The sequence below is a fragment of the Siniperca chuatsi genome, linkage group LG23 (genome assembly GCF_020085105.1).
Source record: "Siniperca chuatsi isolate FFG_IHB_CAS linkage group LG23, ASM2008510v1, whole genome shotgun sequence".
NCBI classification, from domain to species: Eukaryota; Metazoa; Chordata; class Actinopteri; order Centrarchiformes; family Sinipercidae; genus Siniperca; species Siniperca chuatsi.
The window spans coordinates 17,021,866-17,047,346 of NC_058064.1; the positions used below are offsets into that span (position 1 = coordinate 17,021,866).

Here is a 25,481-nt window from a genome sequence, read left to right on the forward strand (position 1 = left end):
CCCATGTATTGAGTATTGACCACAAAAGCAACGGTCCTCCACAGGTTTTGTGGATCTGCAGACAGAGAAAGCTGACCTGATGGAAAATGTTGGAGCGATTCCTTTCCTGGACTACAAGCACTTTGCCTCCAGAATCTTTTTTTCACAGGTACAGTAGAGCTGGAAAGAAAGCAAATGTTCATACCTGACAAACTTGTGCTGTAAATTATGACCAAATATTAATTATAACATTATCAAAGCTACCTTTTTGGTATTGTTTTTCAGAGTGAATCTTTGATGTCAGAGTGTATCAAAGACATTGGTCAGGTAAGGTTTGACACCAGCTGTTATTGATGTTGGTACCCCTTTGTAACCCTGTCAGTGATTTGCTGTTGTATCTGACCTGAAATCAGGATGCGGTGAAGGTGCAGCTCGATGAGTGTTGCCAGGGCTTGTCCAGGCTGATCCAGGACCAGCTCTTCCTCACATCTATGGTGCACGCTCTGGAGGAGCAGAAGAGCTTCACCATCAAAGACAAGTGCGTTTATGATGTTTACTGTGTATTGTATATACATTGTGATAAATTCTATTTTGTGTCTGACTTACTGGCTCTCGTTAACTTTTCTACCGTCCTTTGTGGTCTGGTATTACTTACTTTATTTTTGTCTGCTCTTGTATATTCTTTATCTTCAGTTTCAGTTTTGTTATTATTGTTGTTCCATTCTTGCCTATCATGGTTTCTTCTAGTGTATCCTATTTTATTCACCTTCACTTTCATCCTTGGGTCTTTTTTTTTAATGACTCATTTTCTTGTCAGTTGCTTACTCATGTCAGTTAGGGCTGCAACTAACGATGCATTTCATTATTGATTAATACTGATTAATATTATAAAGAGTATGGTTTAGACCTGCTCTATTGGAAAAGTGCAATGAGATAACCTCTGTTATGAATTGGCGCTATATAAATAAAATTGACTTGAAAAGTAAAAATTGAATGTGCCGATTAGTTCCGCCCTGTATCCTGTTCTTGGCTACTTCTTTCTCCTCACCTTTTATCTACTCTCTTCCAGGTGTACGTTGGCGTCATTACTGACCGTAGCGCTCCACAACAACTTATCATACCTGACCGAGGTAATGGAGGATCTGTTGAGGGCACTCATGCATCAGAGCAGCAACACTCAGCCCAAACTGCTGCTACGACGCACCGAGTCCACTGTGGAGAAACTGCTGACCAACTGGATGTCCATCTGCCTTTATGGCTTCCTCCGGGTCAGTTGCTCTTACATCTCTTTTAGTCTTTGCTTGCTTGTCTTTGAAATTTTGTACAGACATTCATGGTGCCCAGAGGATGAAACTTAACAACTTTGGTTTTCAAGTATCCAGTGAAATATCTCAACATCTACTACATGACGTGACGTTTTAATGTTCTCCTCAAGATGAATTGTAATAACTTTAATGATCCCATGATTTTTCATGTCATCAGGTCCAAATTTTGCCATGTTAAAATTTTAATTTCTCGAATTTTGGTTTATGACCAAATACCTGAAAACTATTGACATCCCCATCAGCCTCAGCTGTACTTTGTGTTTAGTGCTGATTAGCAAATGTTAGCATGTTGACATTAGCATTTAGCTCAAAGTACCTATGGACAGCCTCACAGAGCCACTATCATGGCTGTAGACTCTTATGCTGTGTTTGAAATCGCATACTAACGTACTGCCTACTACATATTCAATCAGTATGCAAGTGTATGTAAGTATACTCAAGCAAGACAGTCATGTGGCTGCATCACATGATCGCCATTGCGCTGTCGGAAGAGATGCAATGCATTTTGGGGCGGTTGAGTATGTCCAGTAAACTCACGGCGCACACTCCAGAAGTTCTTGCTAATCTAGTATACATCCGGGCATTTCTTACGTACGCAAAATCCACATATTGTGCAGTTGGAACGCACTACATACTCAATTTGACATAATACTTAGTATGAATGGTACATTAGTATGCGATTCCAAACACAGCCTTAAACTCACAATCGTGTGAGATCATGCACCAGAATCCAAGTGTTGAAAGGCTGCCTTTCCCAATTTACATGATAAATGACTCCTGGAGTGCAAGAGGACTGTTTGGATAAACCTTTTAGCCGAGCACATGAAAGTATCTGCTTTTTGTCCTTCAAATATGCTATGCATTTTTTTTTCCTTTGGATTTCTTGCCTAAAGGACGACCGGAACTGCCAAAATCAAAAATAAGAAATAAATAAATGATTCAATAAATAAATGTATATTCTATTAAATGCACCAAAAATAATACTAAAATTATTATAGCGGTTAGCACCGGGGGAGTGTCACTGTTTACTCCTGTAGTACAGGTGCTTTGGACCGCTGTTGCTCCGAGCTCCCACTCCTCCGGGGAGAGTCAGGTAATCAGACCACAGCTGCACGGCTAACTAGCTGAGGGCAGCTAACGTTACAGTTAGCAACAAGTGAAGCTATCTGTTCGTTGGTAAACTCATTAAATCACAGAGAATTGAGGCAGAGCAGCCAGAGGACATCAGAGGGAAAACCAGAAAACCAGCTGTAAGTCTCCTCGGTATGATAGTTGTGAGCCGACTGTCCCTCAGTGGCCAGAAGCCACCGTTGTGGCAACAAGGCATGTATAGTCGATCTATACACTCTGATGTCGATCAATCAATAGGTGAAATGTTAACCCCGTGACACACAGCTGAGTTCTCCTACATGTACTAAGATGCATTGCGCGTATAACAACAAATCTTGCCGAGTCTGCACTTCTACCGTGAATATCATAACAATAACCGTTTCTAAACCAACCCCCACCGCAGGCAGACTAGAACTCCAAGCTGAAGTAGCCTGTAGTTTTTCCTAGCCTCAAACGATGTCACTGTCCTGTCAAATGACAGCGCTGGATGCAGCAGAGCTATTTGGCGAACTCTGTTTTCTCTGTCAATACAGCCGTCACTGAGGAATTTATTGCTTCAATTGACTACATTTGCCATCAACACTGACTGGACATCCACATAAAAATGCAGAATTTTCCCTTTAACCCATTTGATAAACCACATCTTATCCACTCTAAACCACCTCTGCCCACGTACCTAATAACAGCTTTATCTAAAGGAAACATTACCATGGTTATGCACATTAGCTCCGTATAGCTATCATGCACTCAGAGGAGTTATTCATGTTACCTATATACTGTATGTAGTTCACAATTCAGTATTTTTACTTGACTCTTACAATGTGTACAAACTGATTCTTGTTCATAAATGTGTGTGTCACTACTAAATTCTGGCAGCGTCTAACACTCAATTTTGGTTCACAAGCCCTGCCTCATTTGTCACTGGGAAGTATAAACCAGATTGAACCAAATACAAAAGTGTCAAAAACTAAACTTTCCACAAAGTTGCCACAGCATCTGAGCGAGCTCCTGTTTCTGGTTTTGTGCAGGAAAGTGTTGGCCAGCACCTGTTCCTGATGGTTAGCGCTCTCGCGCAGCAGACCGCAAAAGGGCCCGTGGACTGCGTGACAGAGAAAGCTCTGTACACACTCAGCGAGGACTGGCTGCTGTGGCAGGCTCAAGACTTCAGCTCCCTGGTACACACACACACAACACACACACACTTTTTACATCTCAAGTTTGCAAATGCTCTGAGTCCAAACAAGAGGTAATTTCGTGTGTGATGGTTTACTTACTTCACATTCATGGAATGACTACCAAACAAACTATGCATGGTACATTTGCGTATGTCACAGGTTTAGTCAGTTGTCCTTGTAATGTGGAAGTAATCATTAACACTTCCCAATTCTTAGTTCTTTTTTTTAGTCTGTTAGTTTGGAAAGCACAAAACTGTACTTAAATACACCGTACCCCCAATCTTCCAGTACACACACTTCGTTATCAAAAAATAATGCTATGATTTACATTTCCAAATTGTGGGTCAGATTTTTTTTCACACTGATTTTACACAACATCCTCATTGTGTGTATATGAAGGTTGTTTGCCACAATGAGTACAGAGGCAGCTTGTGAGTGCGCACCAGTTGTTACTAAACCACTTCCTCCATGTATCTAAATGCCCTTTTGAAGATGCAAAGCCATGGCTTTATTTACTGCATGTTGAAAAATGTATTTCCTAGATGTTGCACAACAGAGAAGTTCTAAACTAGTTCCCTCTCAGATTACTAAACAGTTATTTTGTTGTGGTAAATTCAGTTTATCCACCTCAGACTTATCAAGTGGAGTTGATAGCTTCTGTTTGTGACATAGTTTCAAGGACCTTGGTAACACAAGTGAAACTGAAAAACAGTACCATCTCATCCCACTGGCAGGAAATATCTGCTTGCTGTGAAACATTAAGTGAAAAATGTTTGGCTACAGCAATGAGAGATTTGTTCAGTATGTTGAAAGGAAACTAAATATTGAGAAAGTCTTGGGTTGATCAGTAGCTATCCTTTGCACAAGAAGATGCCCACAGTGTTGAAGGTTTTTTTTTACTGAATACTTGCTCAACCAAAGTAGTTCACTGGCATATATGCTTCGGACGAAAAAACAAGATTTTGTTAAATAATAATCAAATGTTACATGTCCCCCAGATGTAGGAGCCAATAGCCAAAAGAAAGAGAGCATACACGCTTTCATTTAGAGTGAAGTGCTGCTTCTGATGAAGAGAACCCCTAAAATACATCACATTTGTATCTGTGACAAAATCTGTTTAAGGAAGCAGCTACTCGCAGTCAGACTCTTGATGAAAACACCTAATTCAAGGAAGAGGAACATCTCAGCATTTCTCAGATTAAACACATCAGTGAACCCACAAAACTGTTAGAACAAGCTTCATTTGAACACACCCTACTCCTCAGAGCTAGATAGAGAAGTTCCTGACACTAGATGCAGACGTAGGTAGTTTAGTCTTGGTTGTTTTATAATTTGGGTATTATTAGCATGGAAATGAAAAAAATACATTGAGTTGCTAAAAAAAAAAAGAACAAAAATACACGTTAAGCTGAGACAAGTGGATAACAGGATTTACCTTTTTTCCTTTTCAACCTTTTGGGCTTGTGAACCCTTAAAATGAAGCAATGTCAACTTGTGACCCATTATCGAAAGTCGCATGTCTATGTGTTATGAGTGAGTCAACCAGAAAGTAAAACTAAATCTAGTAGTAATTTTTAGAGGCCTGAAGAGGTAATATTATATTAAGATTAGAGGAATGCCTGAAAAAAATTAATGTAATTTTGTGTAGCAAATATTGGGAACCATTGCATTAAATGAGAGAAAATGAATCTAAAGTATTAGATGGAAGCTGACATACAGTATACATACTGTATGTTTGCACTTACAGGCACATGAGCAGGTGTCTCTTTTTGACCCCATTCAATGCAAGTCAGATACAGCATAGGGGTACGACACATAATTTTAAATTAATTTAATAAAGCATTTTAAATATCATTAAAACTGAGAGAGCAGGAAAATACGAGTGAGTGGCCAAGCATGAGTTGGCATGCACAGAGACCTGAAACTGAAGCAGAACTTTATTTTGTACTTCTAGAATCAAATTCTTTGTAATTCTGTGGGTTTGACAGTTAAGTTTTATGGAACTACAGTTGCTGGAGTCTGTAAATAATGATATCAGTCTCATATGACAAGGTCAAATGTGGGTTAAAGGTGCATTCAATGGACCTGATTAATACATATGGTGATGATGATGATGATACACGTATATGTTGATTTGACGATGGGGTCCTTCATAAACACAAAATTACTTCCAAAGTTAGTTGTGTGTTTAGTTTGGAGTGGGCAGGTCTCCGCTGAAAAAAGGTGATGTCACATATTTCTGTGCACCAATCAGAATGTTAGCAATATTTGAACGAGTATCTGACGTTGAGTTGTTTTGATTATGTTGCCAGGCAACTGTCGATCAAATCTGATTAAACCTCACTTTCACAGTCCTGATGAAGCAGATCAGCTTTTTCTTTTTAGCGTGTTAAACTCTTAATGAATAATACCTAAAGATGTTCCAAATTCTAACTTTGATTGTTGCTTATGTAGTAATATTTTAGTCTCTACATGTTTTAAGAAACATGCTAATTGCAACAGTAATCCTGCCAAACGTCTTGTATTTCACATTCAATATCTAATGTTTAACATTATGCTAGCTACATGCGTTTGTAATTTGACAAGACAAACGGCTACTAACGCACAGCCAGACACTTATGGGACATTTTTGTACATGTGCTACCTGCAAATACTTCATGTTATTCAGATTCTAGCACATAAATGTACATTTGCAGTAGTCAACACATGAACACAAACTGCAAATGTCTACAAACCTGCAACAGCGATGTATCTGTTAGATTATCCCCAGTACGCTTCTAAAGTAACACCTCACTCTCTCTTTCCTCTTCCTTTACATTTCCTTCTCTCTGCTGCGTTTGATCTAATCTAACAACCATCTCACTTTACTGCTCCTTGCCATCCATTAGCCTTTGCATGCCATGGCCGCAAAATTGCAGAAAAGAGATAAGATGGAAACTGATACAATCACTCGTACAGCACTACTTTAAAAGCCTTTCATTAAACACACCTTACCTAAAAGATTCTTGTATTAGTATATGAAACTACTGTTGTTTCGATGAGGCTTTGGTTGGGTTATCATCTGCATTATGGGAAAACTGAGGTTAGCATTAGTGGTTATTTAGGTGGTTTTTTGACAAGTATGCATGCAAGTAGCTGTGTGCATGTGTTGGTTTGGGAAGCTTTTATCACCATTCACACATGCACTAGCATAGATTCTACCATCTATCTGAGTGTGTACGTAAGCTCATGAATGACTGATGGAATTTAGGACACAAATTTAGAGAGAGTTGTTTAAAATCTGGCTGGCTGTAAAGATCTCGTGATTATTATTGCCGGCAATTAGCAAATACAATAACATGTCAATTTTGTCCTGTCTGTTGTCTACAGAAGCTGAAGGTGCTCTTTACAGTGGGCAGTGACGGAGAGGTCAGCGAGCCTCTGGAGGTCAACGCTCTCAGCTGTGACACAGTAGAGCAAGTCAAAGAGAAAATCCTGTCCACCTTCAAGGCCAAGTTTGGTTTCCCTTTCAACACCCCCCTCAGGCACGTTAGTATCGGTAAGTACCGGCCCAGTCTCTTTAGTCCCGTGTCTTTAAATACTGAGATTACACTAAAGATCAAAACCAACAATGACCTGATCCTACTAACAAGTCTCGTCTAGGTAGTTGAAGCCTGATCTATTTCTTCCTCATTGCCACAGAGCTCCATTGTTGTCCAAAAACTATTAAAAAAATACATCAATGAGCCACATGATGCACTGGTTGACATGTTCCTTATTGCCATGAACACACAATCTGCGGCTGAAAATGGTTCCCAAAAATGGCTCAAACTACAGTGCCCAGCTGTCTTAGGAAATTACTAAGCCTCTCAAACTCAAACTATGTCTCTGTGACCCATTTTTCAAGATTTCTGTCTTAAAAAAAAGACTTGTCACGCTGTTTAACCATAACTTGGTCACATTTTCCCACCAGAGTATGAGAAGGATGGATCGTTTGTTCCTCTTAAGGAAGTGGATGCGAGCTCGGAGGTTATCGGGGAGGTGACGATGCTCAACACACTCGAGCACTACAAGGTGAGAAATGGGAGTATTAAAAAAAAAACGCTGAAACAGAAACATGGCCACTACAACATGCAGGGGAGCAGAGCTGAGCCTGTGTCAGTTAGCACAACTCCCCTCCTCTCACTTAGAATATTATTGTTGCTTTGTCCGCCTACAGGCATGCATACAGGTATTTTCTGTCATATAATATTTGCATGACGGCTTGACAGAAACTGGTTTCAAAACGTAAATAACAAACCCCTCATTGCAAATACCTCCCTTTTAATATTTTGAACGTCGACAGCTTTAATCGGACAGGAAAAGCCTTCATAGTTTCACATGCTGGAGAACCCAAATAGCAGCGATGCGTAGCTGTTATAAATGTAAGAACAACAAAAAGGTGACACAGCACATACACACACAAAACCCCATTATAGACCCAGGTGGTCTGTGAGGTGTTATACCAAAAGGCAGATAATGTGACGTCAGTGCTGAACACAGTTGTTTGGGGACTCGACTCAAAAATGTACTTTACATCATTTGCTGTTAAGTTTAGACTCATTGCTTCCTGTATAATTGAATTTGGACATACTGAGTCAGTGTCCAGCTTCTCAGAAGCTTTTCTCCATGTCACTTTGTCAATAAAGCTGACGAGAGTTTTTATATAAAAGAAAAACGTACTGGAGGAAGAGTGGCTCATAATGGCTTCTTAATGGGATCATGGCGTCTTTTTTGTGCTATGTGTCTGCCATCTATCAGAGTCCCATCAGAGCCTGGGAAAGACACAACAACACATGAGTTGTGTGATGGCCTGGACTGTGTTGGCCGTATTACAAAGCCAAACTGCAATTTAAAAAAAAAAAAAAAAAACCTTTGTTACACATGATTACTCAAGCAAGAAACAATACATAAGTGTTTCCAATTCTGTGAAATTTTTGTGAAATTTCTATGAAGTTTCTGAAAATCAAATTCATGTCATTTATTAACCTTTCTGTTTGATGGTCTGTTTGTACTGTAGGTTCCTGATGGAGCGACAATCAAAGTGCTTTCTAGGAAAACTCATCCTCCTCTGAGTCCGCAGGGAAGCCTGAAGGGTAAGAGCTGAGAAGGAAAACACTGTTTACTTTACACTTAAAGAACTGGTTTGGGGAAATATGCCTATTTGCTTTTTTTAACAAGAGTTGGTCAGCAAATGGAAAACCATGTTCCCGTGATATGACTTGACACGAGTCAGAAGATCTTGAGATGAAAGCTCAGAAACAGCCAGCAGGTGGACCTTGAGTTGAGATTACACGTGTTGACATGTTGACTGGGTTGAGCGGTTTTTTTTAGAAACACACACACAATATAGCAGACTGGCTAACATCCCAGCTGTAAAGTGCAACACTTTCATCCACCATCTTTGAAAACGGTTGCATATTTACCTTTTGTAATACATTTGGAACCACCTAAACTAAATGCTAGATGGCAGAAGAAGTTGATTATTTCTGCTAATGATCACAGTTGATTTCTGGTTGTTGTTTTCCCCCTTTTTAGATGATGAGAACTTCTCTGGAAAATACTTCCACTTGGTAAGTTTGTGTTTTATGTTTGCAGAGGTGAATCATCAAATCAGTTTATAAGCCAGGAACATTTTAATCACTACACATACTTATGGATATCACTGAATATTATAACAGAAATTGAGGTTGACTGATGTAATGGTTGTTTAATGATTCGTTTCTTTTCTGCAGATTGATCCTGACGTTGCCGAGGATCACAGAAAGAACCCAGAGAGGAAGAAGTTAAAACTGAAGGAAGTGCAACTCACCAAGCTGCTCTCCACCAAGGCAAGGAACCAGTCGCAATGCCTCATTCTACTTTAACACACACCAACACTAGCAGAACTAGAAACTGTCTCTTACATCTTTATTTTTTACCACCTGCAGAGGAAGCATGCTATTTTTGTTAACCATGTCTACACAGGAGGTGCGGCATAAGCAGCAGGTTGCCAGAGCAGCAGCAGCTCTGGCTCTGTCCTTTTTTTTTTTTAAAGAGAGGAAATAAATACTTGACAGTGCAGAGAGTTCTGGTGAGAGTGGGGCTATATATAATTACAGAGGGGAGGGCATTCAAACTAAATTTGAAACTTGAAATATCACTTCTGCGGCTCTCTGCCTTCAACTGCTTTAACATTAGTATTTCAGTGTACTGTTTTTCTTTTCACTGCTCTGAACTATGAGGGACAGCAGAACACGACCTTGTTCTTTCTCTTCAAGGTGGCAGTGCATTCATTTGTGGAGAACCTGTTCAGATCTATCTGGGGGCTTCCGCACGGCAGAGCCACGCACGCTGTCAAATACTTCTTTGACTTCCTGGACACTCAGGCAGACAACATGAAGATCACCGACCCAGATGTCCGGCACATCTGGAAGACCAACAGGTACGGCTGGGACATCAAAAGCTCTGTGGACAGAGGGAAAAAAAAAAAAAAGTCAGAATAAATAAGATGTATGATGTATATTAGGGATGCTAGTGCAGTGGTTTATATGACCTTGACCAAGCTGAAGTTCAAATCTTAAAAACCTGTTTTTCTTCCCTGGTAACTGTCATGCCGTTACCAGTTTGCCTCTGCGCTTCTGGGTCAACATCCTGAAAAACCCCCAGTTTGTTTTCGACATTGAGAAGACTCCAAATTTGGACGGCTGCCTGTCTGTCATCGCTCAGGCCTTCATGGACTCCTTTTCTCTTAGTGAGACCCAACTGGGGAAGGTAAAGTCCAAATCTCAAAATGTATTATTGCAGGAAGAAGTATAAGAAGTCCAGTTTTCCTTTGTTTGTTGAGACAGTAGGCAGAGATGGAACCAACAGTGGATCAACCCTAATGTGAAAGCAAAATCATGCATCTACCCACAGGAGTTTTGCACTTCTGAACGCAAAAATACCTTTGAATATTGTGTTCCAGCATGCACCAACCAACAAGCTCCTCTATGCCAAAGACATTCCCAAGTTCAAACAGGAAGTAAAGGCTTACTACAAGCAGATCAGAGACCAGTCTCCAATCACAGACTCCGAATTCAAGGACTTCCTGCAGGAGGAGTCAAAGGTAACGTCCATTTCAGTACAGAATCTTTAAAAAAAAAGTGGCACTGTGATGACCAGCAGAGAATGGATGAGTTTGTTTTCATTTCAGAAACATGAAAACGAGTTCAATGAAGCTGCAGCTCTCAGAGAGCTCTACAAATTCATCCAGCGATACTTCACAGAGGTCAGTTCTTTTCATCTTGAGACGAGCTCACACACATTTCCTTTTTACCTTCATGGTACTGCTGTTAGGTTTTCATGTTTAGTTCCAAATCACTGGATGTTTTTAGATTTTTAATGGAGAATGAAAGCCTTAGATGATGCCAATATGAACTGATGATGATGTTGGAGATGCCACGCCTGGTTTTGTTTAGTAAATAGTGTGAACACTCGCTGTCACCCATGTTGATGCCCCTCAGTAAAGCTGCTGTGGGTGACAGACTGACAAATTTCAGTGTCACCACTAAATAAAAAGTTGTCTGATTTTGGGTCCGATTTTGTCATTAAAAGAAATAAATAAATATCACGTCTCAGACTGGAATTGGGAGGGCTAAAAAAGGAGTCTTTTGCTTTCCACACCAACTGCAAATCATCAGGTCTGTGTGGTGTGTGGGTGACCACACATCTAAACCAGGAAACTTTTAGCTGCTGTGTGAACAGACGCAGATGTTCAGGCTGACATGGAAATCATAAGTCAAATCGGATCATATGCATCACAATATGTGGTGTTGAAAGATGTACGGTCATAAGATTAGAAATGTATTTATGCTTCATGAGCACCACAACTGGTCCTAGCTTACCCTTCTTGGAGGCACATCTGAGAAGATATTAACAGCAACAGCCAGTCACATGAGACACCGGGTGTGGAGGAAATAAGATTTTGAACCTTCTGATTTCCCTTTACTTCATTTATCAGTCATTTCCTGTTCTCGTATGCACAACGGCACTTTTTCAAAACTATCTGATGAATTTAACTTGTTTTCAATATCTCTGCATTCTTAAGATGACAGGGCTAATACACCTAATACTAGGGTCTTTACAGAGAATTCCTAGGATGATAATTCCGCTTTATAAACAAGCAGCATTATCTAATAAGCTCAAAGAATCCAACCGGTTGTTTTTATGAACATTCAACAGCACAGTACCACAGTAAAAGGCTTAAGCTGAATGTTTTTGAAGTCTTCTAGAGAAGCTTAAATGAGCATTTTCATGACATAGACTGACACTTTGAATTGGAAGGTGTGCCTGGACTCTATCTCATGCCACTGACAGGATTATGACTAGATTCTAGTAAAAAGTTTATTTTTAATTTACCTGTAAAATGCCTTACAATAACTCTGTTGGGTGCTTTTGCCTTTTCTACAGATCAAAGAGAAGCTGGACCAAAACGGAGCCCCTACTGAACTGACGGAGCAACTGTATCATGTTAAAAACTTGTTTGATGGACTCAAAAGCTGCTCCTGGAACTGAACTACCATCCCTTCATTTACAGTAGGTACGGAAAGTATTCAGACCCCTTTAAATGTTTCACTTTGTTTCATTGCAGCCATTTGCTAAAATCAAAAAAGTTCATTTTATTTCTCAATGTACACTCAGCACCCCATCTTGACAGAAAAAAAAAAAAATAAATGTAGAAATTTCATAAGTATTCAGAAATCCTAAGTATTCAGACCCTTTGCTCAGTATTGAGTAGAAGCACCCTTTTGAGCTAGAACAGCCATGAGTCTTCTTGGGAATGATGCAACAAGTTTTTCACACCTGGATTTGGGGATCCTCTGCCATTCTTCCTTGCAGATCCTTTCCAGTTCCGTCAGGTTAGATGGTGAACAGCCATTTTCCGAAGCAACTCCTTTGTTATTTTAGCTGTGTGCTTAGGGTCATTGTCTTGTTGGAAGGTGAACCTTCGGCCCAATCTGAAGTCCTGAGCACTCTGGAAGAGGTTTTCTTCCAGGATATCTCTGTACTTGGCCGCATTCATCTTTCCTTCCATCGCAACCAGTCGTCCTGTCCCTGCAGCTGAAAAACACCCCCATACATGATGCTGCCACCACCATGTTTCACTGTTGGGATTGTATTGGGCAGGTGATGAGCAGTGCCTGGTTTTCTCCACACACACCGCTTAAAATTAACGCCAAAAAGTTCAATCTTGGTCTCATCAGACCAGAGGATCTTATTTCTCATAGTCTGGGAGTCCTTCGTGTGTTTTTTGGCAAACTCTATGCAGGCTTCCGCGGGGCCACTCTGCCATAAAGGCACTGTGCTCTTAGGAACCTTGAGTGCTGCAGAAATTATTTTGTACCTTGGCCAGAGCCGTGCCTTGCCACAATTCTGACGCTAAGCTCCGTGGGCAGTTCCTTCGACCTCATGATTCTCGTTTGCTCTGACATGCACTGTGAGCTGTACGGTCTTATATAGACAGGTGTGTGCCTTTCCTAATCAAGTCCAATCAGTTTAATTAAACACAGCTGGACTCCAATGAAGGAGTAGAACCATCTCAAGGAGGATCAGAAGAAATGGACAGCATGTGAGTTAAATATGAGTGTCACAGCAAAAGGTCTGAATACTTATGACCATGTGATATTTCAGTTTTTCTTTTTTTAATAAATTTGCAAAAATTTCTATGTTTTTTTCTGTCAAGATGGGGTGCTGAGTGTACATTAATGAAAAATAAAATGAACTTTTTTGATTTTAGCAAATGGCTGCAATGAAACAAAGAGTAAAAAATTTTAAAGGGGTCTGAATACTTTCCGTACCCACTGTATATACCTTAACTATGAAAGACATGGTGAGAGGAAAACTCTTACGAAAGCTGTCAGGAGAGGACCGAGGAGATTTTATCATGCCCCACTAAGATGGAGATGAGGTACTAAGTTAAGAAGCAGTTTCAGAGAAGCTGAAAGGAGCTGCTAACCCTGGCAGTAATTTCATGAGTCAGTGGGGAGTTTTTGTGTTATGATAAAATGCCTTCTCAGGGTTTTCTGCCCTGACGTAACAAAAAAGGTCTATTGGAAACTCTGCTGGAATCCTGGGACATTTTTGGCAGTAAAATGGCCACGTAAGCAAGATGCTTACGTGACGCACATACCACCGTCAGTAGCTTATATTAAAAGGACCCTTTTACTGCAGTTTTGTAACTGTATGTCACACATCTGTTGACCGGTTTTGTGTCTGGACATTTAGTTCAATACTGCATTTTCACAGTATAGTGTGGCAACAAATCTGTTCAATTAATAGAGTGGTTGTTTTTCATTAACTGTTATGACCATAACTCAAGATGCCAAACACAAAGTCAAAACCACAGATATCAGAAAAAAGTTTCTCTGTAAATCATTATTGTTTCAATACAATTCAAGTAAAACTTGTCGGAAATGACATCAACAGTCTGTATAAACATTGTGCAATTCACAGCCTGTAGTGTCTTAAACCTCTGTATCGACTCATCTGTGTAAAGACTTTTTCCCCCAGAGTGGCTTAAGAGCAAATGTGTGTAAACAACAAACATCTCAATACAAAACGAACCCTGAGGACGTCACGGGTACTAAAAAAAAAATTCAAATAATAAAAAAAAGGTGCTGCAGTATTTCAAATTACATTGGAAAGACATGCAAATGCTGACAAAATCCTTTCGCGTGGAAATACAGCAATAAATAATGCTTCTATTTTTTTTATAAAAACACTAGTGTCCTTGATGTGACAAACACGACACCACCTCATTCTGTATTTCAAATGTCCAATGGGAAGTAGTGGGGGGGGGGTCAGAGGTCAGAGGTCAGGCTGGGGAGTGGGGTCCCGGTCCCTGTGCACCAGAGATCCCAGTTCCTCCAGCTGCTGCTGCTGGGCGCTTTCCAGGTCCTCCAGCCTCCGACGGAGCAGAGACAGCTCCCTCTGATGCTGCTCCTCCTGCAGCACGGAGGGAAAAGGGAAAGACAAGCAGATGTTACCACAGCCTTATTTGCTACATTAATGCTTCTCCCTACCGCTCTCTTCCACACACGTCCTAGTAAGGACAGTCATTGATGTAATGCATTCCCTAGCCCCTTACCCTAACCATCACAACTATAAGTCTAAAACCAAGTTTTAAGGGTTAGGAACTTAGGGTTACTCACTCTAGGTAAAAAAAAAACATGTTCCAGTCCTCACTATGTAGCAAGTACATGTACACACACACACCTTGGTCAATCAATTTGTATTTCACACATGCATGCGGCTTCACCGCTGTTTACCATTCAACCTCTGCCATGTGGGTTTGTTTGTGATATCTGATCTTCAGAAGGGCCACACAATACATAACATGTATGAAAACGGCTGCTTCAGTTAGTGACTTGACATTTTAAGGAATGCCCTTTAACAACCCGCAGAGGTGTGAGCTTGTTGCATTCAGCTGGGGGTTTTGTGTGTGTATGAAGAGAGTGGGGAATTTCATTTCCTCAAAACTCGACTTGTGTTAACTGCACTGCATTCTAGACTACTTCCTGTGGGTGTAGAACTTGGTTTCTGTGACTTTTCTATGATGGAATTTTACCTTTTTAACTGTTTTTTTTCGTGGCTATTTAACTATTTACACAGTGTTATCATTCAGCTACAGTACAGGCAAAACGTTCTGTTCACTGCTAGTTATGCTTACTGGTATGTTGGGTAACAGCCCCTCAGACCCCAGGAGGAGGAAGGGGGTGGGTGAGGAGGTCAGGAAGGCGGGGCCAGTACTATAGGGAACCTGGCCGCCCAATAGGAGGCGTCGAAACTCGTTGTGTCGTCGCTGCAGCTCCTTCAACCGTCTGCTGAGTTGAGCTTGCTCCTCTGAGAAAGATGAACGTCTGGACAGAGACGAAAGAAGCTAAAGTTTGGTGTTTGAAATTAGACCACTTTCCACCCTAACTGACAGCTTTCAAGCAGGCCTATAACTGGCTCCCTTGTAGTTTCCTAACTTATCCTGTAGGGATGGTTAATGTCTAATATTAGGGGACAAAAAGATCCACTTTATGAGCAACTGAACTTTTAAGTTAGTTGAATATTTCACACAGGGCCTCATTTCCTACAAGAAATGTCATATAAAAATGAAAAACAGGTTTGAGCAGTGAAGTAGCAGCTCCTGGCAGGTTAACTTAACTGTATTATTTCATTCATAAAATGAGAGCGTTGAAGTTTACTTCTTGGCTGCAGCAGCTTCCAGTTCCATCTCCTCTATCTTGGCCTCCAGCAGCTGGATCTTCTCCTGCAGTCTCTTCTCTTTGTTTTCTGTCAGCATTTTCCTCTGTACAACATACACACAAACTTTTAGCAATTAGAGAGTGTTATTATGCATTTTCACAGTCTGCTGAAATTTGTGACGTAAGGAGCAGCCGTACCTTCTTCTGGGCCACTGCTGCCCTCTGCAGTTTTTCTTTGGCCTGAGAGTATTTCTGCTGCAGCCCAGCATCTCGCTCCTGCAGCTTGTGTTTCTCCTCCAACCACTCCACCTGACGGTTCTCCACCAGCCTGGAGGAAGAAGAAAAAAAAGAAAAAAAAACACACACGGAGAGAAGAAAAAGGGGAAGGAAACAGTGTTTTAATTGAGTAGTTTGCTCTTTTTAAATGTTGCAGATTTATTTGAAGACAGAGCAGCGGATGTACCTCTCTGCCTCGTGTTGGCACCTCTCAGCCTGGGCTCGGGCCATCCTCAGCTCCTCCCTGACTCTGTCCAGTGTTTCTCTCAGTCGCTGGTTTGTCTCCATCAGGTCACTTTCAGAGTGAGACAGCGTCCCCAGCTGGACACCCAGTTCCTGGTTCTGCTGTTGGGTCAAACAAACAAAAATCACATTTATTTCAGGTATACAAACTCCCCTGGATTTTTCCCCATTTAAGTTTTTATTCATTTCCATCATATACAAAGTGCAACATTCCTATAGAGGCATGAAAATGTACAGAAATTAACAAAATAATAAACAAAATCAAAAACAAATAAGACAACCACTAGGACAGAACCCTTAAAATCTTACTGTTCCATTGTTGTACAACAGCCTTCTTCTATCAAGGCTCTACACTCTTAATGTATAACAGGAAATTATTCCAGACCTGGTTAAATGTCCCTTTGGTATCATTGACTCTGGCTATTTTTAGATGAGAGTCAACTTTATTGTCATTACACATGTACAAGTACAAGGCAATGAAATGCAGTTTAGGTCTAACCAGAAGTGCAATAAGCAAGTGAAGGATAGAAAGTGTGTGCAGAAATGCAGGGTAGAGCAGTATTATGAAGATATTTTACAAGTGGTACCATGGACATTATATACAGATGGCATTACTATAAACAGAAGTATACTGATATCATATATTATTAGACTGGGCAGAACAGCAGTGCAATGAATATAAATTAGTGCAATTTATGGAAATAGTTAACAGTGCAGTAGATGAGTTATTGCAGTATTCACTACATAGTACTGGAGTGCAAATGAACATATCATGCTCTCAAAAGAAGCAGTCAGCAATCATCCTCAGCCACCCCAGTGTATTGTAGTCTATGTGGACTCCTCCAATTCCGTAAAATAAGTCTAGCTGCTGTAATAAATCCTGCTAGTTGATGTTGACTTACCTGCTGTAGGTCAGTGATCTCCGCTTTCTGTCTCTCAAGCTCCTCAATCTGTGAGCTTTGCTGCTGTAGTTTGGTTCTGTAAGACACCAAACAGTTTCATTAATGAGGGCACTGGATTTCCTTCAAGAGTATAAAGATTAAATTACATGGCATCACAATGAAAAGCTCTTTCTCTGGTTGTTCATTTTATTATTTCTCCCTTTTGTCGTCCACAAATGGGAATCACACACCAAACTTCAAAGATTACTGTGCTGTAATTTTCACTAAATGATGACAAACTGGTAGAGAAAGCATCACAAGCTGGGCCAGTCTAATCTTCACACCATTATTTCGAGCAGTTGACCATGAAATGTTTGTATGAGAACAGAAACTGAGAGGCCATGTAACACAGTCAACCACAGACAGTTTGAGATAATGCACTGCATATACCAGTCATCAAAGTTTCCTTTCATCTAAATGTGTTTCAGTAAATAAACTGTGGCCTCCACGTGCAATTATTTTTTTTATTTAAAAAGATAACTGAACCTATAGGTAAGTATAATATCACCACTTAGCTAAGATATAGCAGATAACAATGGTGGATATTGCATCAAAAATAAGCACGTTGATGTCTGCTAGCTGTGACCGTTTTTCTCCTCGGACTAAGGCAGCTGTAGTAACAACATTCAGTACAACGCTGACCTCAGGTTTTGCAGTTCCCTGCGGGCTGACTCCTCTCCTTGTTGGGTGCTACGAAGACGCTCCTCCCATTCCTCTGACTGGGCGTGATCTGCAGCTTCCTGCAGCGCCCTCTGCTGTTCCAGAGCAGCGAGACGGTTCTCCAGCTCCAACCTAACAACATAAAGCAATAGAAAATCCTCTAAAATGAAATGTACACTAGCAGTAACACTAACAGAAGAAGATGAGTTGCACAGTGGTAACACAGAAATTATCTTTTTGATTTTGTACCAATCAACGCCTGTGAAGGACAGAACAAACAGCTCCTGTATCTTCCCATCTTTTCCAGGGACTCAAACTTCTTTTAATTTAAACTGCAAAACTACCAGCAGATGACTGATATCAGTGACTGAAATAAAACTAAGGTGATTCTCACTTTTCCTCGTGCAAGGCTGCAGTTTTGCGGACCTCCTCCTCGCGGGCGGACTGCACCTTCCTTACCATCTCCCTCTCTTTCTCCACCAGAACTTCCTTGTGTCGCTCCACCGCAGCCTTCAACACCTCAACATCTGCCTGCAGACCTGAGACACACGAGTTACCATGAGAATCAGAGGGTGATGGGGAAACACAAAAGTTACAAGTATTCTGTATTCTTCTTTGAAACAAATGATACATATAATCCGTGCTTTGAGAGACGTGAAGGTCTGGATCAGTTGATTTTTTTGTTAAATAAAATAACTGACTAGAGGGAGAGATAGATGACTAACATCCATCCAAGGACTGAATACAAAATCAAAAGGTAGTTAAGAGAAAGAGAAAAACTGAAATATAGAGACAGAAACAGAAAGCAAAGAGCTCGGCCCATTTCTCACTGCAGAGAGAGACGAGTGTTTTGTGTGTGTGCACGAGATCCATACCGTCAATCTGCCCCTGCAGTGTGTCTCTCTCCCTCTCCAACTCCCCTTTAGAGCGGGCACACTCCAGTTTGATGCTGGCCACCTCCAGTTTATGTGAATGCTTCAGGCTTTCAATCTGAGAACCAGTAAAACCCAGAAATTAGATCATTTATCTTTTTTTGTTTCAAGTTTCACACCAGTGAGAAATTAGATGCATAAAGTATCTCTAAAAATTCAACCAGATTTGGATGGATTTTAGGCACAATTCATAACCATAAAACACTGGTTCACCTCAAACCCTGCTATGTGCCTGTGGTTAAAAGGCAGCCTGCGACCACAAGGACAGTGAGTAGATGGTCAGAGGAGGCCTATGAGACACTGCAGGGATGTTTTGAGGTGACAAACTGGGATGTACTCTGTGAGCCTCATGGAGAGGACATTGATGGGCTCACTGAGTGCATCACTGGCTACATTAACTTCTGTGTGGACTGCAATGTCCCAACTAAGATGGTCCATTGTTATCCAAATAAACTGTGGATAACAAAGGACATCAAAGACATCCTGAATGCCAAGAGGAGGGCCTTTACTGATGGTAATAGGGAGGAGATGAGGGCAATCCAGGCCAACCTAAGGGAGGTCAAGGAGAAGTACAAGAGGAAGCTGGAGTGGAAACTCCAGCAGAACAACATGAGCGAGGTCTGGAGCGGCATGAAGAGCATCACTGCAGAGGAGTTGAAGGCAGCTTGGACAGGGCCAGCGAACTTCATCTGTTCTTTAACAGATTCAACACCCCCTTCAGTTCGCCTACCAGCCCCAGCTGGGAGTTGAGGACGCCATCATCTTCCTGCTGAACCGCATCTACACCCACCTGGACAAGCTGGCAAGCACGGTGAGGATCATGTTTTTTGACTTCTCCAGTGCTTGCAACACCATCCAGCCAGCCCTGCTGGGGGAGAAGCTGGCAGCAACGCAGGTGGATGCCCCCCTCATGTCCTGGATTGTGGACTACCTGACTGGCAGACCACAGCATGTGCGTCTGCAGCACTGTGTGTCGGACAGCGTGGTCAGCAACACTGGGGCCCCTCAGGGGACTGTCCTCTCTCCCTTCCTCTTCACCATCTACACCACAGACAGCTACCACACAGAGTCCTGCCACCTTCAGAAGTTTTCTGATGACTCTGCTGTGGTGGGATGTATCAGCGGTGGTGAGTCTGAGTATAGGGCTGTGGTGGGGAACTTTGTCTCATGGTGTGAGCAGAACCATCTGCAGCTCAATGCGACAAAGTCTAAGGAGCTGGTTGTAGACCTAACGAAGGGCCAAGGCACCAGTGACCCCGGTTTCCATCCAGGGGGTCAGTGTGGACATTGTAGAGGATTACAAGTACCTGGGAGTACACATGGACAATAAACTGGACTGGGCTAAGAACACTCAAGCTCTTTACAGGAAGGGCCAGAGCCGCCTCTATTTTCTGAGGAGGCTGAGGTCCTTCAACATCTGCTGGACAATGCTGAAGATGTTTTAGGAGTCTGTAGTGGCCAGTGCTATCCGGTATGCTGTTGCATGCTGGGGCAGCAGGTTGAGGGTAGCGGACACTAACAGACTCAACAAACTGATCCGTAAGGCCGATGACATTGTGTGGGTGGAGCTGGACTCAGAGAGGAGGATGCTGGCCAAACTACATGCCATCTTGGACAACATCTCCCACCCACTCCATGACGTGCTGGTCAAACAAAGGAGTACCTTCAGCGGAAGACTCATCCCCCCAAAATGCACCACAGAGCGCCACAGGAAGTCATTCCTGCCTGTGGCCATCAAACTTTTTAACTCCTCCCTCTAAGTGTTAGTCTGTATGACCGTAAGTCATTAAGCCGGACATTGGATCATTAACATCTCTGCAATACTTGACATAATTGGAATGCAAAATTCTCTGTTTAATACTCCGGTGCAATATAATCTGTTTTCAGTTTAAGTTATTTATATTTATGCATACTTCTATTACTGCTGTGCAATATCCACCGTCTAATAATCCGGTTAATCTGCTACACCTCATTTGACAGTACTCATTATTGCACTATTACTTATATTATTACATTGTATTATAGCGTACGTACTTAACCTCTAAATCAACTTTGGTACTTACACTTATTTTAGCTTTTATAGTTATATCCACTTTGCACTTAATTCATCTTAGCTGTATTATAGTGTATTATATTTTGATTTGCTTAGTACTTCTATTCCTGTGTGCACTGACATGATAGTGAGAAGCTGTAACGAAACAGTTTCCCCTCGGGGATCAATAAAGTATTTCTGATTCTGATAAAAATAAGAATACATGGAGGTAAACAAAACCTGGATAGATAAAAGGGTTTACATTTTTCTTCATCATTGGCAAACTTTACCAGCTTGACACATCATAACCTTTTCACTTAACCTGGCATAGAAGCCCAGACAGTGCTCGGTAATGTCTCGTGTATACTCATGATATTACGGTCGATAAATCTCAGAGGTCGGGGTAAGAGGTCACAGAGCAGCATACCTGGCAGGTGAGGGAGTTGACCTCTCTCTCAGCTTTGTGCAGTCGTCCTGTGAGCTGGCTGTTCTGCTCATGGGTCAGGTGAAGCTCACTCTCCATCCGCTCCAGCTGCAGACGCAACGACTGACGCTCCGCCTGTCACACCAACAACCAATCAGATCCAACAATACCATTTATAGCAAAATCGTAATGCAAGACGAAATGTGATCATCCTGTGGGTAGGGTTAATAATTGCTGCAGCAAAAAAGAAAAACATGAAGCAGACAAAAGCAGAAGAAAGTGCAATTTAAATCGAATCCCAAGTCGAGTTAGATGACAACAGGACTGCTGCTGTCTCACCTCCAGAGACTTCACTGCAGCCTGAGACTCTGTTAGTTGTCTGATCTGGATGCGTTGGATGTTCTCGGCCTGCTGGCCCGAGTTTTCTTTCTGGGCGCGCAGCTCAGCCACCTCTGCCTCCAGGCCCTTCAGGCGCAGGTGGAACTGGGCTTTCTCCCTCAGCAGAGCCTCCACTCGTTTCCCATCCCGCAGGGGGTCTGAACCCTGGTACTGTGCCACCAGGTCCTCCCTATCCTTCTCCAGACGAGACATCTGACAACAGGAAGGGGGACATTTAAATTAGCATCTATTTTTACCAGTGAATAACAACAATTTGATATCACACTAGAATTCAACTGAAAAGCGTAAACAACCAAAATGTTGACCAACCAAACAACAAACCTACCTCTGCTTCATAGCGGATCCTCCTCTCCTCCAGTATACGAGCATGTTCTTCTCTCTGGTGGTCAAACTGGGACTTGAGAAAGGTGAACTCATACCGCAGCTTGTTGTACTCTGACCTGTATTTCTCTGTCTCCTAAAAAGAACCACAAATACACACGTTAACCCCAAATCAGTGAGGAGAGGGAGCAATCAGGCAGACACAATGGAAATGAGCTGCTATTCCCTTGAAAGCACAGACTTTCAAATGTCAATCAATGCTAATCTCTTGACCGTTGTTATGGATTTAAGAGTCACAGCTGCTAACGCCAATTTGCAGCAGGTATTAAAGGATAATACTTCCTTCTTCAGCAGAAGCCATTTGCTGCTGTTTATTCATGTGCGTTATTCCATATGGTGACATAATCCATAACAGCAAACATGAAGGAACATTCTGTGTTAGCATTATTTCACTGCTTAGTGTTTTCATAGCGATGTACGACTTCCCGTCAATCACATTGACTCCCACGGAAAGTAATTTAAGTTTCCCCAAGGAATTAATCACTTGAAAATCGATTAGTACATCCATTTCTTTTCATTTAGAGCATCTTTGTTAGGCAGGACAACCATTCGTGTCAAGCTAGGTTTAACACTACTAAGTTTAGATTGTAAAAATGTTGAAAAATATGATTTCATCTGCATGCATTACATAATGACAGGGGGAATTGCAAACTGACATAAAATAGAAGTAAACGGGGAGTAACTATCACTGACACCAGTGTTCTCTCTCACAGGTACTGCAGTCAGTAGTTGCTGTTAATACAAAGAAAACTGATGTCACATATTACTGACCTGTGATACAGAAACAGACAGACTGACTGACCTCCTCTAGTTTATTGAACCTCTCTCTGACTGGAGCCTCCATCTCCTGCTGCACCTGAGCTCTGAGTAACTCCAGCCGCTGAGGGGTCATCACCTGGTCACACACACACACACACACACACACACACACATTTGCATCCAGAAAGTCAGTCCAAGTTTAGTTGCAGAGGCAATTTAAAAAATTAAAACAAAAATCTCAGCCACACCAGATCTGTGAATGTGTTTCCATTCCCACAAGTTTTGTTGTGTGAGATTTTCTTCTTCTCGAGTTTGGTTTACCTGCAGCCGAAGCTCCTCCAGCTCCCTGGTTTTGTCCAGCAGCTCTCCTCGGAGCTCAGCCAACAGCAGCTGCAGTTTCTCCTGCTGAGCCTGTCTGTCACTCAGCAGGCGCTTCAGTTCACCCTGCGCCCGGGTAAACTCATCCTGCAAGCTACAAAAAAAAGATGCCAGGGCTGAGACTGAGCACAGTGAAGTACCAACAGATACCTGAACCACATGGGAAACTGTGAAGGCTGAATCTCTTCAGGGTTTGATTCAGTATGTTCCCTCATAATTCATACACAACATGACACAAAAAAACAAGGACTGCCAAAGGATTAAAAAAAGTTCATATTAAAACAGATTTAGCTGTACCTGGTGTGTTCAGCCTTTAGTGTCTGGTAGTTGGTCCTGTGGTTTTCGCACTTCATCCTCTCATCGATTAGCATCTTCTGCAGCTCCATCTCTGCTCCCCCCAACCCAGCAGACAACCCCAGCATGGCTGCAGACTTCCCCATCCCAGGCTCCAGGTTTGGGAGGAGAGGGGTCGACTGCATCATCTCACCTCTGCAGGAAAGAGTCAGAGACAGGAGGACATAAAGAAAAGCTGGGTAAACTAAGCAAAAAGGAACTGCTGTGTCTGTATGCGAAAAAAGGAATAGGGGTTGTCTGCAAGCCCTTTGTTCTTTAACAGTGAGGAAAATTGCCTGCACTCTCTGTAAGTGTGGTGAGGTGCTTTAAGAGGGAAAAAATAGGCTTGGCTATGTTGTCAGTTAGTTACCATGGTGGCTTTGAGAAGAGTCCCCCAGCTACTTGTTAAAATCACAACCTCTTAGCAGTCAAGGCAAGGCAATGAATCAATCTCAAGTGATTAGTTAGCGCCACTCCCTGGCTGCTGGCTCTGCTGTGGATACCCCGAGTCTGTGATTGCAACTACTAAACCACTTTAGCCACTTAACATCAAGCATCCAATCTCTGAGGCAATCTTCAGACCAATGTCACTCGGTCTGAATAAATTAACACAACAATTAACTTCAAAATGCTATCTTCACTGCACAAATTGTAGTTTCATATAGCGACTCAAACATCCAGAAATATATCTTGCTGTTAGAAAACAAAACCAGACTATTTAAGTCAATGAGCACTGGATGAGGTTTGTTGATGTCGCTCTCCCTTCAAATACAAACTAGCTTAGTAGCGTTACTCTACACTAGATACACACATTAAGTTTAACCTGTGGGTCAACAATTGTGCTTACAATTCATAATATCCTTAGATTGTCTACGGACTGATTATGATTCAGGAGTTATCACTGCAAACTGACGTCTCAAGTTTGTCAAAAGCATTGATGGTTTAAATGTCGCGCTCTGTGTCCCGCGACTTAATATGCTAACTAGCCAGCTAGCTACTTTAGTGCGTCCGTTATCGGACACTCTCGGGGCAATATACTTTAAACGCCATTAACATGACGCGGTCAGGTTTCCTCAATCAAAATGCAAACAACTAACTACTACGATTCAGACAAAATTCTGAGCGATGCGGTAAGCTAAACGGCTAGCTACAGGCAAGCTAACTTTAGCAGCAACTTGGAGTTAGTTAACGTTAGCGCAACTGAATTTAGCTTGCTACCATGGCTAACGTTATGTACAACCCGGCGCACATTTGGGTTTCAAGCAACGAATTGCGACCCCATAAAGTATTGTTAAACCACACTGCCATTTACTTTACGCACTTGGCTACTAAAAGCCACTTACCTCCTGTTCAACTGGGACTGCTTTCTTCCCTGCTTTCAATTTGCTTTTCTAGCCAGCGCTAGCTAGCTAATCTGTAAACTACAAACTGTGGGATCATGGGGAATATTTCCCAAAGTGCATTTCTCTCGTTGAAAAGGCAATTTTCATACTTGATGTCTACACATTGATATTACCACACAGTTTATAACTACCCAACGTTACCATAGTAACTATGTAACTGCTTTAGTAACAATTCTCTACATATTGACTGAATATGTTCAACATATACTTTAACTTTATATTTATTTATCCATATACGACTAATTAATGGTTACTAATATTAAGTAGCAAAGTGAGCGTATGCATATATTTTACCGTGTGTTCCATTGCACAGATATGAGAAAAAAATGCCCTGTTATACCAACCCAAAAACCAACACACCCTGCTCACTTCATGCATATGGAAATCAGCTGAGTAGAGGCAAACCGGGCAAAGCTCCAGGGACCAACGTGCATCTAATCAGGTGCATACTGTTGATGGAGGTCAGTCCACAGCTGGACACCCACCAGCTGTCTGAACAGC

The 25,481-nt window shown here is 41.7% G+C and overlaps 2 protein-coding genes across 8 annotated transcripts in view; one reads left to right on the top strand and one right to left on the bottom strand.

Annotated features, from left to right (window-relative positions):
* The window catches only part of plxnc1 (plexin C1), a 27,786-nt gene extending 13,709 nt beyond the window's left edge, over nucleotides 1-14,077 (top strand). For 2 of the 3 annotated variants that reach the window (XM_044187050.1, XM_044187048.1), the window contains 15 exons: nucleotides 45-148; nucleotides 265-306; nucleotides 393-517; nucleotides 1,049-1,247; nucleotides 3,443-3,589; nucleotides 6,959-7,127; nucleotides 7,542-7,642; nucleotides 8,628-8,703; nucleotides 9,146-9,180; nucleotides 9,343-9,438; nucleotides 9,868-10,031; nucleotides 10,213-10,360; nucleotides 10,554-10,694; nucleotides 10,782-10,856; nucleotides 12,038-14,077. In XM_044187050.1, coding sequence (XP_044042985.1) covers nucleotides 45-148; nucleotides 265-306; nucleotides 393-517; nucleotides 1,049-1,247; nucleotides 3,443-3,589; nucleotides 6,959-7,127; nucleotides 7,542-7,642; nucleotides 8,628-8,703; nucleotides 9,146-9,180; nucleotides 9,343-9,438; nucleotides 9,868-10,031; nucleotides 10,213-10,360; nucleotides 10,554-10,694; nucleotides 10,782-10,856; nucleotides 12,038-12,142 — 1,727 coding nt within the window. In that variant the 3' untranslated portion in view covers nucleotides 12,143-14,077. The remainder of the gene's footprint in view (nucleotides 1-44; nucleotides 149-264; nucleotides 307-392; nucleotides 518-1,048; nucleotides 1,248-3,442; nucleotides 3,590-6,958; nucleotides 7,128-7,541; nucleotides 7,643-8,627; nucleotides 8,704-9,145; nucleotides 9,181-9,342; nucleotides 9,439-9,867; nucleotides 10,032-10,212; nucleotides 10,361-10,553; nucleotides 10,695-10,781; nucleotides 10,857-12,037) is intronic. The other variant, XM_044187049.1, reaches the window with a different exon arrangement.
* cep83 (centrosomal protein 83) lies at nucleotides 13,977-25,481 on the bottom strand. Of its 5 annotated transcripts, none has more exons than XM_044187054.1 (16): nucleotides 25,350-25,481; nucleotides 23,542-23,733; nucleotides 23,188-23,338; nucleotides 22,910-23,002; nucleotides 22,052-22,183; nucleotides 21,667-21,918; nucleotides 21,331-21,462; nucleotides 18,815-18,929; nucleotides 18,334-18,478; nucleotides 17,922-18,071; nucleotides 17,241-17,316; nucleotides 16,283-16,440; nucleotides 16,018-16,147; nucleotides 15,820-15,923; nucleotides 15,297-15,486; nucleotides 13,977-14,572 (listed from the first exon to the last, which is right to left on the bottom strand). In XM_044187054.1, the coding sequence occupies exons 1-16, from the start codon at nucleotides 25,412-25,414 to the stop codon at nucleotides 14,435-14,437; spliced, it is 2,223 nt and encodes a 740-aa protein (XP_044042989.1). In that variant the 5' UTR covers nucleotides 25,415-25,481; the 3' UTR covers nucleotides 13,977-14,434. The 5 variants fall into 5 exon arrangements, with proteins under 5 accessions (XP_044042989.1, XP_044042992.1, XP_044042990.1 ...); XM_044187057.1 differs by having other exon boundaries at nucleotides 25,341-25,365; XM_044187055.1 differs by lacking the exon at nucleotides 25,350-25,481 and adding an exon at nucleotides 24,921-25,077.